Source organism: Mytilus edulis, chromosome 2, assembly GCF_963676685.1.
Source record: "Mytilus edulis chromosome 2, xbMytEdul2.2, whole genome shotgun sequence".
Taxonomy (NCBI): Eukaryota; Metazoa; Mollusca; class Bivalvia; order Mytilida; family Mytilidae; genus Mytilus; species Mytilus edulis.
In genome coordinates this window covers 22,869,686-22,886,006 of record NC_092345.1, presented here as the reverse complement: position 1 = coordinate 22,886,006, position 16,321 = coordinate 22,869,686, and the positions used below count along the sequence as shown (strand labels likewise).

The 16,321-nt window shown below is 31.4% G+C and overlaps 1 protein-coding gene across 1 annotated transcript; it reads left to right on the top strand.

The window, feature by feature from the left end:
• The first annotated feature begins 1,479 nt into the window (after window positions 1-1,479).
• On the top strand, window positions 1,480-15,998 carry LOC139510767 (uncharacterized). Its single transcript, XM_071297295.1, has 4 exons — window positions 1,480-1,595; window positions 2,460-2,720; window positions 9,858-10,139; window positions 15,620-15,998. The coding sequence occupies exons 1-4, from the start codon at window positions 1,560-1,562 to the stop codon at window positions 15,902-15,904; spliced, it is 864 nt and encodes a 287-aa protein (XP_071153396.1). The 5' UTR covers window positions 1,480-1,559; the 3' UTR covers window positions 15,905-15,998.
• Window positions 15,999-16,321: the final 323 nt, after the last annotated feature.

Here is a 16,321-nt window from a genome sequence, read left to right as displayed (position 1 = left end):
GTTAATAACGTGTGCCGATTTTGATAGAACTGAGACCAAGCCGAGTTTTTTTTTTAAAGAAGTTTGATTATTTTCTTAAATATTTATTTCAGTATAACATATTTTCTTAGTGTATATTTTAACATCGAGTGAATTTTGATTTTGATTATGAATTGCAATTGTCCATTGTTTTAGACAGTTGGCATTTCTGGTTGCATAATATTGAATTGAAATCTCATGTTTGTCACAGATCGACATGACTTCAAACGTTAGTCGCTCTTGTCAACAAAACAACTACCAGCAAAACATTTACACTCTACAAATGTATATGACAGTTCAAAATTTGTATGATAAATACTATCCAATTAAATGAATGGATACACGTAAACAAAATCAGAAATACATTAATTTACATTCATATACTAATATAATATTTATCAAGTTGGATGTATAAGTTGAAATCTTAGAGATAAAGGTAAATGGATTTCTTTTTAAACTAGTATGCTGAATTCTTAAATAGTTAATACTAATATAATAATTTATTCATTATTGACAAATTTAAATGGTTCGTCAGTTGTTTTAAAATATTGAAATAATGTTCATTGCATAAGTTTACCGGTAATACTTTTGAAATATGTCATTTTTATAAATGAAACAAATGTTCACATTGGGGACAATTTTAATTGCATCCATTGTAGTTTACTTAATTATTAGTTCTCTAATTGACAATACCCATTAACAAAAATTTAATCTTATCAGTACAGATTTGACACATTTAATCTGATCAAGACGATGTATTAGATATGCTGAATTAATATACATTTAACATTATTTTGTTGTAATACATATTTTGATTAGAACGTGCGATGCAGTACAAGCTAAATATACAACCCATTTTTTGTTGTTGTGCTTATGCTTGTTGGGAAAGGCAGAGTTAAAATAGGACTTGGTTAAATTAAAAGAACTGTTTTCTGTTTTGTCTGGAAGACATCAAATTGACACAAATTTCGTCAAGATCGCTGCCAGAAACTTGTCGTATCTCTGATATTTTGTCATTAAGAAAAGAAAAAAAAGAACATTTCTTGCAATTATATGTTAATTATGAAAGTTGTGAAAAAACAAAAAGCACATAAAAACTGACACGTATGTAATGTTGATCTATTATTGATTAATGTTGTGCAATCGAGAAACAAAAAATAATTTGAGTTATTTCAATTTCGAATCTATTCAGGTATTTTCTTGTTTTAGTACAACAGTAATAATTTTTGTATTTCGTTTATTATCTTTTATCATAATATATAAAGCTGTTCTATAAGCCCATTCCTGTGCGAATTAGATGTTATTTTAAATCACTAAGCTTAAAAGGAATATTTGTAAAATTCTATGCTAACTTGTTCCTAAATCCAAACGACTTTTTCAATTTGATATTAAAGAATACACCACCTTTGTATTTCTACATATTTAAATAACATAACGGTAAAAGACTAGATTAAGATAACTATAATACCATTTAATCCCAACCCTGATCGCCTACTGTTAAGATTAGATGGTCAGTTCGCGTGAGACGTTATGGTGCATCAATGTATCGACACAGGAAATACCATAAATATGAACCGGTAAGACTCAATTTTAAATAAAAAGAAATTTAATAATTAGACTTAACTCATACCCCATCTTCCATTTGTCTTCCTATATCTATTAACAGTATAGAATAAAAAAAAAATATCATGTGTACACTTGGATTTTTTTTTCAAACATATGTTATTTTTAAAGATATACATTGTAAGTTTTCATATCTTGTTCATACATAAAAATCCAAGCAATGCTAATCCATTAATCTCAGCGAGATCCATCATTTTTTATATTAAATAATCTGTCGAAAAACATTTGTAACAAGTATCTAGATAGATTCTATATAAGCACAATGACACGCGAAATTAAAAAAAAATCGAAAAACTCTTGCTATTTATACACAACATACACAGATTAATTCTACTTATGGTCTAGAATAAACTGGGGGAAAGGAGCAAGTTAACTATGTCCCTTATTCGACAATCTGTGATTCATTTTAGTAGTACATAAACTCATCATAGATACCAGGATTGAAATTTTGTATTTCCGCCAGACGCGCTTTTCGTCCACAATCTGCATTATTCTTAAACTGGCGTCCCTCTTTTAATCAAAATTCTAGTGGCTCCTTCCATCCGCTATTCACAGAACAAAACCAAATTATGTTAATACGGTCTTTTTTTTATATGCATTCATGATGCAGTATGCAGTATAAACCAACTGTTAGCTTTCAGTTTGGAACGAACTTTACAGATCGAACTAATTCCAGTGTCGGAATATTTTTTTAAATCTTAAAGACTTATACTGTTTTAGTTGACATGGTTAAATAATTAATTTAACAGTTACACATGTAAAGTAATGATCCTTTGATATAGCATTGAAATTATCGCAAAACTTTTTTGTTATTTTAGGGAATGTCTTGGGTTACATTTGGAAGTCCTCTTTGGAGAAAAGACACAGTACAAACAACCATAAAATCACTGCCATCCATCGATGAAATGAAGAGAATGGAAAAAAGTTTTGTTAATGATGCAGTAAAAACACACAAACATCATAGTTCAAGACGGACAAACATAATTCCACATTATGACGCAATGGAAGATAGATTCGCCATGTCATATTTCAAGTCACCATTAACGCAAGCCATCATTGACAGAACATTAGCTATTAAGGTAGGCAACAATGGCTGTTTGTTTCATATGTGGAGACCAATTGCAATAGGTTGACTAATTGGCAACCGTACTACATATCCTTATTTTTTTTTTATATACAATATTAATTAGACAGACAGCAATATATTTTTTTAAAGCACGAGGAGAATAAGCCTTTTAGAGTTCAAACGATACTCTGACAATGTTTATGTACGCTTGTGTATGTTATTGCACTATATGTTTTCCATTAAAACTAAAGCATTCATGAAAATAGATAAAGGAAGATGTGGTATGAGTGCCAATGAGACAACTCTCCATCCAAATGACATTTTATAAAAGTAAACCATGAAAAGAATGTTTCCCTTTCTATAAAACCCCAAGCGCGTTCCGATGCTCCTCACAACACTATCCATTATACACTTTGCTATTCATATAGACCCTAAAACACGCCACATGAAGCTACATGCACTCTAGATCTACGATGCTATTCATTAAAACCTGTATTTACCCTACGATACCATTTATAATGTTGTTTCTATCACATTTTAAACATTCAACTGGATTTTTTTTCTCATAAAAATATTTGATGCTTACTAATACATTCTTACAAATTTAAATAGAGAAACTGTGTGCATGCTGTTAAACAGATACTTAAGGGTCAAATGGAATGCAGTCCAATATTTATATTGAAATACATATCCGTCTAAAGTAATATAAAATACATGCCCGTCATAAGTAATCTAGAATATTTCTATGATAAGTAAAACGTCCAGATTTTCGAAATTTAAGGTTAAACGACGAACTCCCGGTGATAATCTTTTAGGATAATCGAGGATTATCAACAGGGGTTAGAACGAGTTTGATCTGAAATTGATCTTTAGGTATATCCTTTATCAATTCAAAATAAACAAGTGGATTTTGGTAGAAGCTTGAAAGTGTTAGAGGTGTAAATAAATCAATTGAAAAGTCAGCCGGTGTTTGTATAAGAATATAAACATGTAAACACGGAATGAAATGCGATATATTTGTAACAAGTTGTAGTTAAACACGATATCTTCGTCCTACGATTTTGTTTTATTCAAAATGATCTGTGTACTGTTTTCGTGTGTCAGACAAACGCTATTAAAATTGGGATTTGGAAACTTGCCAAAAGCAGAAACATCTTATTGGCATTATATTGAAAATATGATATGTGGTATACCAGTTGATGACACTACTACTACTATATCAAAGAGCTTCCCAAAAAATCTGTTCGGTTATATAAAAACACAAAAGTCTGAAAGCTTTTACATACCACCACTCCGAAAAGAGGGCTCACTAACATCTGACTCAAAAGCAAAAGCTATCATTTAAATGAACAGTTCAAAAAAGCATTTACACCTGTAACAGATGACCCAATACCAGATAAGGGCGTCCGTAAACATCCGAAGATGCCCGATATTAAGATACAAAAACAGGGCATAGAAAAACTTCTAAATAATATCAATATCAACAAAGCCGCTGGGCCTGATCTCATCCATGGAAAAATTTTAAAAGAGTGTAAATCATCTATCACTCCCATCTTATCAATCATATTCCAAACATCACTGAACTCTGGAAAGATCCCAGACGACTGGCGTCACGCAAGTGTATGTCCAGCATTCAAAAAAGGCGACAAACACGATCCCATAAAATATCGCCCAATATCATTGACTTGCATCTGCTGCAAAATATTAGAACATGTTGTAGCTAGTAGCATAATGAAACATCTGGAAAAAAATAAAATATTATATGACTTACAACATGGTTTCAGATCCTCTCGCTCCTGTGAGTATCAGCTTATATCATTTATTCAAGATCTTGCAAATTCAAATAATAAAAACATCCAAATAGACATCATAATAATGGATTTTGCAAAAGCATTCGATAAAGTTTCACATCACCACCTCATGTATAAAATTGGTTTGTACGATATAAATTGTAATGCATATCATTGGATTCAAGATTTCTTAACAAACAGAACACAAAACAGTAGTCCTTGAAGGTGAAACATCAAATAAAATTCCTGTAACATCTGGGGTACCTCAAGGCACAGTGCTTGGTCCAATTTTATTTTTAATCTTTATTAATGATTTGGCAGAATATATTGAACAAAGTACATTAAGATTGTTTGCAGATGATAGCATTATTTATAGGGAAATTAAAAAAAAACCAGATGACACATTTAAATTACAGTCTGACTTAGAAGCGGCCGGCAGGTGGAAGCAGGACTGGCCCATGCATTTTCACCCTGATAAGTGCAACATTATCAGTGTAACTCAAAAACGCAAACCTTTAGACTTCACTTATAAATTACACAATTACTCTCTAGAAAAAGTTAACTCTACAAAATATTTAAGCCTAACTCTTCAATCAAATTGAAAATGGGACAAACATATCGATAACATGACATCAAAAGCAAACCAGTCCCTTGAATTTATTCGTAGAAACCTAAAAATAGCATCACCGAAAGTTAAAGCTCATGCATATAAAGCCCTGGTACGACCAAAATTAGAGTACTGCTCAACAATTTGGGACCCACATCCAAAACAGCAATTTTCAGAGAAGAGCAGCACGCTTCTCATGCAACCGCAGTTACTGAAATGATGACAGACCTAAATTGGTACCCGTTCGAAATTATGCGTTTACGATACAGACTTGTTTTCTTTTACAAAATTATTCATGGAATTGTTGCAGTCCCTACACATAACCTTTTGATCCCACTAGACAATAGAACCAGACATAGCAATCCACACTCATTTAGGCAAATACAAACATCTAAAGACAGTTGTAAATATTCATTTTATCCACGAACTGTTATAAATTGGAATAATCTGCCACAACAAATAGTATCATGCAGTACAGTACAGGGATTCAAGAGTAGGATCTCAGAATCTGCTCTCATCCCCATATTCTATCCCTAACTATTCTGTTATCAAATGTATATAGTTAACTTTTATCACAATTTATTTTTTCAAATGTACATACGTTATTTTGATTTTTTGATTTTGTTATTTTTGATTTTTGTTGCTAAAGTGTAAATTATAAATTTTATAGTCGACGCCCGGCGAATAATCTTCAATAATAAGGATCGCTGGCAATCTAAAGAAAAAGAGGGGTAAAGAATCATGCACGTCTATGCATTGATGCAAAGTTATAATATTACATGAGACTGGGAACATCTGCATATCTAAGAAACGGAAACAGAAACATTGAACTTAATTGGGTGAAGGAATTGAAATTAACATAGATTAGGCCGTTAGTTTTCTCGTTTGAAATGTTTTACATTGTCATTTCGGGGCCTTTTGTAGCTGACTATGCGGTATGGGCTTTGCTCATTGTTGAAGTCCGTACGGTGGAGAGTTGTCTCATTAGCAATCATACCACATCTTCTTTATTTTTTTATATATACATATGTATAGCATTATAATTACATTATAAATGAATCCATTTTGAATGAAATAAGTTAATAGATAATAAAACGCGGTAAATAAGGTAAATAAGTGTTAATAAAGTGAAAATATAATCTTCACTAAACACTATTTGATTTGAAACAAGAAATATTACTTTCATTTAAAAGAGTTGGTCGAGGTAAAAGTGTTTACATAAACAGCATTGGGAAGATATGTGTAGTTTTGCTATGAAATCCAAAAATTAACATCTACTTTTCAATGTCAACTCGCTTAAAGTTACACGTAAAAGATTTCAAACTTTCACTCAAAAGTAATTTATCAATTTACAGTTACACGCAAAAGGTTTCAAACTTTCACTCGAAAGTTTAAATCAGCAATTTGCAGGGTGAAATACAGAATGTTTACTATTAAAGTGGTTCGAACTTGTGTAAGACACAAACTAGCAATTCAATTTCGACGGTTCGTGTGACATTCATTTATCAATATGAAGTTAAGGGTTTTTGTATATTTTGCGCAGTCATACAGTTTTTGTTATGAACTTTTCCATCATTGAATGTATGCATAATAGTACTTGCAGACAGATATTGACAGTGAGGGTTGATTAAGAACCTAACTTTGTGACAAAAGAGATGATTTTCAATTTTACTATTGCGATGATTGGTATTTAATGTAAAGAAACAATCCTACAGCTCCTGCATAATTATTAATAGATATAGGAAGAGTTGGTGTGAGTGCCAAGGAGACAACTCTCCGTCCAAATAACAATTTATAAAAGTAAACCATTATAGGTCAATGTACGGCCTTCAACACGGAGCCTTGGCTCACACCGAACAATAAGCTATAAAGGGCCCCAAAATTACTAGTGTAAACCATTTAAACGGGAAAACCAACGGTCTAATCTATATAAAAAACGAGAAACGAGAAACACGTATTAATTACATAAACAAACGACAACTACTGTTCATCAGATTCCTGACTTAGGACAAGTGCAAACATTTGCATCGGGATTAAACGTTTTAATGGTACCAAACCTTCTTCCTTTTTCTGAAACAATAAGTATACTTCTTACATGCATGCAGTTGATATGAAATGTCAAGGATAGTTGTTTACTCGTCACGCTATCGTTGATAGAAAGTTGCTTCTTCTATTGTCTAGTTCAGCATAAAACGCATAAATCATATAGATTGAAATAAACAATTAATTTCCCCATAGGCGACAATGGTAGCCTTTTTCGAGATACAGACTTTAGAAAGTTGATTTTCTTAACGAAACCTTGCTAGAATCAAAGAAAAGTTATTATGACAGTATTTTTTGGTCCAAAAAATATAGGTTCGCGTTGCTTTTCTTAGCGTATTTTGTACTTATCTCCCATGCCTATCACTTTTGCCCTTACAAATAAGTGTCTTGTCCTAGCGTTGAAAAGTCATCTCAGTGCCTTTAGGGCTACGGAATAATTCTTATTTAGCCTTTTGTATAAAGCAGAGTGCACGAAGTCTCTAATAATAAAAAATAACGGGCGCACATATCGACCAATCAGGATTAGTCATACTCTTAATTCTAAATACCATGTTATGCTCATAAAATGGCTGCGCCCATAAAATCTAATGGTGTATTGTAACCTATAGCGCCTAGGCACATGTACATTTCTAAACCCTAATTCTCGACCGATTGGCAATTTCTAAACGTTGTTTTCGTTGTTTAAATAATATAATGCCATTTCCAGACTTTTTAGTAGCTGTGGGAAAATCACCAATAACGAAAAATAACAAATTTCTTTAATAATGGCGTCTAAACCATTTCTATTCTTTTGAGATATTTGAGAACGAGTCTTCAGACTAACTTTAATCAGATACACCTGAAACCAAAAGTTGGGAAGCAATATTTCAGTCAGAAAACAACAGGAAACATCAGAAAAAAAGTCAAATCGGGTATATTTGAGATATGAATCCATTCAAAACTTTAGTTATTACAGTACTACTATGGACTTTAACACATTTAAACGGTTACATTTTATTTAAACCTATATCTCTGATAGATTACGATATTACACGTTGATTACGATCTTTAACAATAGTCAAAGTAAGATTTGAATCTTGTTAAATTTTAACTAACCAAAGGAAAATAATTGACAAAATACAATGAGCATGCAGACATATATATGTGTGGTTTATTAATTAATAATGTATAATTTCAATGTCCTTTTAATTGCAAAATAAAAGGCAAAATATTAAATCGCAAGCATCGAACAAAACGTCAAGATTTTAAACACAAATTTTGCTTGTTTCAAAGTTAACAGAAGAAGGGCCGGAAAAAGTACTTCCATTAATAGTTTTACAAACACTGCAATTTAATGGCTCGACAATGCTACTATATAATTTGTACAAATCTAAACTTTCTGCTTCTATAGTCGGAGTTTTCCTTAGTACGTCCAAGTTGGCTATGTACCTTTAATTTGGGTGTAAATGTCCCCAAGAAGTTGTATCTTTGATATCTCGAACTGTTGGCTTTGAGCGTTCATCTTGAGGGTAAAACGTACGAAACAAAGAACAAAATTTAACAATACATTTTACTTTTACTTGACAACATACATGTACTTTAACTCTGCAGAGATCTTATAGATATGATATTTTAACAAGTACATACACTCAAGTAAATTGTTTTTTATGACAGCAACATGTTGCTAATGTACAAGAAGTTAATCTGCATTAAAATCATATAACCTATTCTATACAGATGTCAAGAACTTTGAACAGTAAGGTCGTGTATGTTTTAAAGTACTAGCAACTGTACATCAATAGGAAATTTATGTAAAACAAAAGAGGCGTGCCACTAGAGAATTAAAGTAAAATTCAAAGCAATTTATTAATTTTATTTGATCATATTTGATAGAGTATTTGATTAAGTACTCAGAGAAGACGGTTATTTTGACTATGACTATTGGTATGAATATAAGGAGACATTTGTGTATCTCAATAAAACAGGACGGTTCATTTCTGTGTCATTATTCTGTTGCTAGGTAGCCGTATTGTAATTTAACGATGATTGAAAATATGACTAAATCTCTGATTTAATTATGATCTTCATAAACTAAATTGACAGCCTTAGAAAAACGAAGTAAAATTGAACAAATATGACTGACGTTTTCTTATCTTCTCTTTATCACCGCTTATGGCAATGTAAAGTTGACATTACATTTTTTTAAATGATTTTTGCATTTATGAAAATAAGTTGAAGAAAAACAACAGTTTCGTTCATACCATTACTATGACTTTGAATGTTTGGAAACCGTTTAATAATGATAAACCTTGCAATCAGGAATACTATATAGAACAAATAACTGAACTCTATGGACAGTCTCTAACGGGACACGTCAAGGAAGCTATCAGTTTGTATCAGGTAAAATGTGAACTCAATTAAATTGACGTTATTTTTTTTTTATTTCTCAAAAATGCTTATTATGGTTACTCTGAAATTACTTATTGTGTTTTTGTATTATCCTGCCTTTATCTCTGACTTTACTGGATAATACTGGAAACTTGTATAACGGAATGCTTGCATAGAGTTTTAGTCAAATGGTATACTATATTTGTTTAAGTCGCAGATAGGTAAAGAGGAACAAATGGTGACTTTAATTTCCATTCGACAACAGTCATGTAAAATGCTCGGAATAAACCGTTTCAAAAATTTAACCTTTTTTTATTTCTATTCATGTACTTTTATTTTTCAGGAAATCAAAAACAAGAATGACATAGATATGAGAAAAAATATCAACAAACTTAGTTTCCGGCAACGATGCAAAGCAACACCAACAGTGGATGAAATACGACAGCGCGAGAAACAATACGTTAATGACGCCATTATTACAGAAAAAAAGCGCACAAAATATAAAGACATTATACCTGTATACGACGCCTCTAATGACGATCATTGTAAAGCATATTTCAATCGATCTGATGTAAAACGTCTTGTAACTAAAACATGTTCACCTAGAAAACCTTTATATAGAATATAGAATAAGTGTAACTCGTCATTTAGTACATATCCAGATGAAGCTATGAAGAATACTGTCTCAAAGTCTCAATATTCTAGTATTGGGTTATTTAAACCTGGAAGAATTGTCAAATTGTTGAAAAACCTTGCTTTTAATTTCCTGGTACTAAACATATCCAGTATGGATGTCTATTTCTCATTTTCGTTTCGTATTTTGTAAATAAAACATGAGTTATCTCTCTTACATTTGTTAGAGTCTGAAATAGACACCACTGTACTTTGATTTTGTTTCGTAAACTCGAGTTTTATATAGGTAAGACAGTTATTATGTGTATTCAGACATTAGATTTAAGACCAGTCGTCATGTCTGTGTGTCGCAGAAGTTTTGTACAACTGTAGAAACAACTAAATATATAAAAAGGTTCCGCAAAGTTTATTGCCCGTTTTGTTTTAGACCAATCATATAATCATATAGACAGGATTATTGTAAAGTTTGATTGTATGAAAGTTGAAATTATTTAGTTTTCGTGATTATCATAACTTCAAAGCAAATATGGCGGAAGTAGGGCAGATTTATTCCAACAATTCCTTTAGCTTTTATCATTCTTCCAACACATATACAAACTAGCAGTGAGTGTACTTAAATATTGTATTCTTGAGATACGTTTTCGTATTGTAATATATTTTTTTCATGAAAGTGCTGATTTTTTGTATTCACTTTAAATACTTGTATGATAAATCCAGAATTCTGTAAATTAATGCATGATTGTATGTTCACGATTATAATATATAAATAGATATTCATAAGTTTTATTTCTTTTGTTGTTTTGAAATTGGAGCTTGTTAACAGAATGAGTTGCAATTATTGTTCGTGATTATAATTATACATAGTCCGTTTTATAACATATAGAGTTGGATAGAGAGTTGTCTCATTGACACTCCCCTCACATCTTCTAATTTCTATTGTCAATATAATGTAAAGACGACAAACCCGAACTATCTCTAAACTATCAGAATATATCATATTAAATGAGGCAGTGTGGCATAATTGACAATGATAAGACTAACCAGAAGCACGTGGATTTCAGCAATAATAGGCCCACCGTATGACCCTTCAACAATAAGCAGAACACATACCAAATAGTAAAGCCAATTTTAACCGTTCAAAATAACATACTAAGTATGCAATTCTTTAAAATGATGACAGGAAGATCATTTCGAGCTCTAAACAGCCGGTAGTTTTTTTCTTAAATAGTTTAGCTGCTTTATCATTGAAATGAGCTGCCGTACACCGTATTTAAGGGCATACGATACAGTTACAGGGGAGGTAATGACGTTGCTAACGTAAATTGTTATTTTCGCGACGTCAAACTATGACTTATCGGGAAAAGATTTAGTTTCCGACTGATTTTTAACTTTATTATTATTTAACTTGAAAACGAGTTCATGGACCCCTCTTTTTTAGAATGCCATTCGCTATGATTAAGTAACTAAATTATGTGTGCCAATTTTCATGAAAACGTAAATAGTGCATTTTTTTAAAATTTGATAAATATACTGAAAAAAATGATGTTTTTCTACATTCATGAACATTTGATAAATACATGAGTTATTTCTGAATAAAAAATGTATAAATTTTTAGGATACTTATAAAATATAGAAATTACAAATTATTTAACCAAAAAAAAACCAATTTGTGTTTTTAACTTAAAACAAAAAAGTTATGTGTTTCGTTCGAAAGGGAAAATACGGCCACAAATCAAAATTTTGAGCAAATATACAAAAAGTTCGACCTACTTGACTTAAAAAGTAGCACATAAAGGTATATTTTTTAATAGATATTTGATTTAATCAGGTAAAAAATAAGTCTGTAAAGAAATCTTTATGAAAATATAAATACGGGATCAAAACTGTATCGTATGCTGTTAAGATGTCGAGTTTATGTAAATACGGGATCAAAACTGTATCGTATGCTGTTAAGCTTTCGAGTTTCCGACGATTATAGCCATTCTTGCATATTATAAAATTATACATATAAAAGGTTTCAAACTTTCACTCTAAAGAAATTAATCAATTTACAGTTACACACACAAAAGTTTTCAAATAGTTGTAAGCGAATACGATACATTTCATTCGAAAGTTTAAATCAGCAATTTGCAGGGTGAAATGCAGAATGTTTACTATTAAAGTGGTTCGAACTTAATAGGCAGTATGTAAGACACAAACTAGCTATTCAATTTTGACGGTTCGTGTGACATTCATTTATCAGTATAAAGTAATTTTTTTTTGTGTAGTCATACTGTTTTTGTTATAAAAATTTCCATCATAGAATGTATGCATAATAACATGGCTTACATACAGAAATTAACAGTGAGGGTTGATTGAGAACCTAACTTTGTGACAAAAGAGATGATTTCAATTTTACCACTGCGATGATTCGTATTTGAATTGTTTTACACTAGTCCTTCTGGGGCTTTGAGCACCAAGGGTCCGTGTTGAAGGCTGTAATTTGACCTGTAATTGTTTACTTTCTGCATATTGTGAATTGGCACTCCTACTGTCAACGTATATTTGTTCCACCTAACAGAAGTTACAATGGAAACTTTGTTATAAACAATGTCATAATACCTGTACCTGATGGAACAAATATTCTATACTATTTATTCCGTTAGGAACATCTACTGTAATATTTATTCCTGTGGAAATAATATTCCAGAATATTTGTTCCATTTTGAAATTATATTATGAAGGAACTTCTGTTCTGTGACACTACCACATCTTCCTACTTTTATTTAATGTAGAAACAATCCAGCAGAACCTGCATATGAAGTATATTTCTCACAGTTGATATGAAATTTCACATGTATCGTTTCATGTCAACATAACATTGATATATCTTGAATTGTTACTTACAATGTAGCTATCGAGTCAGAGACTCTTGAAGTCAGGAATATGACAGTTGTATATCCATTCGTTTAGTGTGTTTGAGGTTTTTATTCCTCGATTTGATTAAGGACTTTTTGGTATTTTTGTGATTCAACTTTTTTGAAAGGTAAAGAAAATCGTTGTCACATCCGAGAAAATTTCTTAGTGATACCCTCCGTTATGCCTTTGTTAAACCATCGGTCGGTTTATGAAAGTTTGTTTAACAAAAATCTCCACCGAATAGTCATTTCTACTTTGCCATTGATACGTACAGTATGATATTTAAGTACACGTAAAACGAGTTTCTGGAACAACTTTTATCAGATACCCAAGAAGCAAAACGTTGGAAAGCAAATTCATAAGTATATGTGTGCATCAAGACCAAAGTAAACGGACCATAACAGGAAACATCATTACAAAAATCAAATCAGAAATATTTGAGGTATGAATCCATTCAAAACTTCAGATATAACGGTATTACGATGGACTTTGACACATTTAAACGGATATAATATGTTTTAGCGACTTAAGAGTAACCTAAATCTCTGATATAAAACGAGATACACTTTTTTTTATTACGATCTCTAACAATTGAGCCAGTCCGGTTGAAATCTTGTTACATTTTAACTAATCAAAGGGAAATAATTGACAAAATACAATGAGCACATATATATATGTACAGTTTATTACTCAATAATGTATAATTTTAATTTCCTATTAATTGCAAAATAAAAGGAAAATTTTTCAAAACGAAAGCATCGAACAAAACTTCATAATTTTACACATGTCAAAGTTAATAGAAGAAACGACTAAAAAAACCCACCTTGGTTAATAGATTTATAAACACTACAAATCAATGCTACATCTGGGTCACTATTTCTGATGATAGGCTTTAACCATCGCGTCTTTTCTTCTTAGTAGACACTGTTAAATTTTGTACAAAATCCAAAGCTACTGCTCCTATAGTAAGACTTTACCTTGGTCTGTTTTAACTGTCCATTGTACACTTTGGGTGTAAATGCCCCCAAGTATTTGTTTGTTTGGCATCTCGAACCTATGGTTTAGAGCGTTCCTTTTTGGGGTAAAACGTACGAAACATAGCACAAAATTTAACAATATATTTCACTTTTACTTGACAACATGTATGTACTTTAACTCTGCAGAGATCTTATAGATATGACATTTTAACAAGTACATACACTCAAATTTTGTTCTTTATGACAGCAACATGTTGTACAAAAAGTTAATCTGCATTAAAATCATATAAATTATTTTAAACAAATGTCAAGAACTTTGAATTGTTAGGTCGTTATGCTTTAAAGTACTAGCAACTGTACATAAATATGAACTTTATGTAAAACAAAAGAGGCATGACATTCAGAGGAAAATTCAAAGCAATTTATATATTTTTTTATCATATTTGATAGAGTATTTGATTACGTACGCAGAGAAGACGGTTATATTGACGAGGACAATTAGTATAAAGAGTAGGCGGTTGGGGTGTACCTCAATATCACAGAACGGTACATCTCTGTGTCATTATTATATTGCTAGGTAGCCGAAATGTAATTTAACAATGACTTGAAAATATGATTAAATCTCGGATTTGATTATGATCTTAATAAACTAAAGTAAAAGAATCGACAAAACGTAATAAATTGAACAAATAGGACTGACATTTTGCTATCTTCTCTTTATCATCGCTTGTGTCAATGTAAATGTTGACATTATATTTTTAAAATGATTTTTGCATTTGTGATAATAAGTTGAATAGTGTTGTTTATACCATTACTATGACGTTAAATGTTTGGAAAACGTTCAAATATGATAAACCGTGAACCCAGGAATACTATATTGACCAAATAACTGAACTCTATGGACAGTCTCTAACGGGACAAGTCCAGGAGGCTATCAGTATGTATCAGGTAAGACAATCTCTAACTGAACACGTCTATGAGGCTATCAGTTTGTATCAGGTAAAGTCTGAACTCAGTTTACAAAATGTTTAATTGACATTTGTTTTTGTTGATTTGTTTTCGTTTTTATTTCTCAAAAACTATCATTATTGTTTTTTTGGTATACTGCCTTTATATCGGACTTCACTGGATGTTACTGGAAACTTGTATAACGGGATTCATACACGAATATTGTTCATTGTTGAAGACATCTTCTTATCTTTATTAAAAAAAGGAGATGACGACCGGTAACGACGCACCTAGCCATACTCCGTTTGAGGTTCTGTCGATTACCGTTGTTTTAGATTCTAGGCCCATGGACGTCGACAGATGTGTACAAAATGGTTACATAGGTTTGAGTGTCATAAAATAACTTCAGTATTTGATTAAAAGAATATGTGCGTGTTTTGGTAATTACGGTGGATACCAATTGAAAACATAAGGCAAAGCCGCATAATTTTTAGTAACATAGTAAATAGTATATATTCATTTAAGCTGCAGATAGAAAAAAAAAAGAACATATGGTGACTGTAGTTTACATAGACATACTATAAAAATCCAAGAATCAACCGTTTAAAAAGTAAAACGTTCTTTGTTTCTATACTTTTTTCTTTTCCAGGAAATCAAAAACAAGAATGATATAGATATCAGGGAAAATATCAACAAGCTAAGTTTCCGACAACGATGCAAAGCAACCCCAACAGTGGATGAAATACGACAGCGCGAGAAACAATACGTCAATGATGCCATTATTACAGAAAAGAAGCGCACAAAATATAAAGACATTATACCTGTATACGACGCCTCTAATGACGATCATTGTAAAGCATATTTCAATCGACCTGATGTAAAACGTCTTGTAACTAAAACATGTTCACCTAGAAAACCTTTATATAGAATATAGAATAAGTATAACTCGTCATTTAGTACATATCCAGATGAAGCTATGAAGAATACTGTCTCAAAGTCTCAATATTCTAGTTTTTTGGGATATTTAAACCTGGAAGAATTGTCAAATTGTTGGAAGACCTTGCTTTTAATTTCCTGGTACTTAACATATCCAGTTTGGATGTCTATTTCTCATTTTCGTTTCGTTTTATGTAAATAAAACATGAGTTATCTCTCTTACATTTGTTGGAGTCTGAAATAGACACCACTGTATTTTGATTTTTTTTCGTAAACTCGAGTTTTATAATAACTTCAAAGCATATATGGCGGAAGTAGGGTAGATTTATTCCAACAATTCCTTTAGCTTTTATCATTCTTCCAACACATATACAAACTAGCAGTGAGTGTACTTAATGTTGTAGTCTTGAGATAC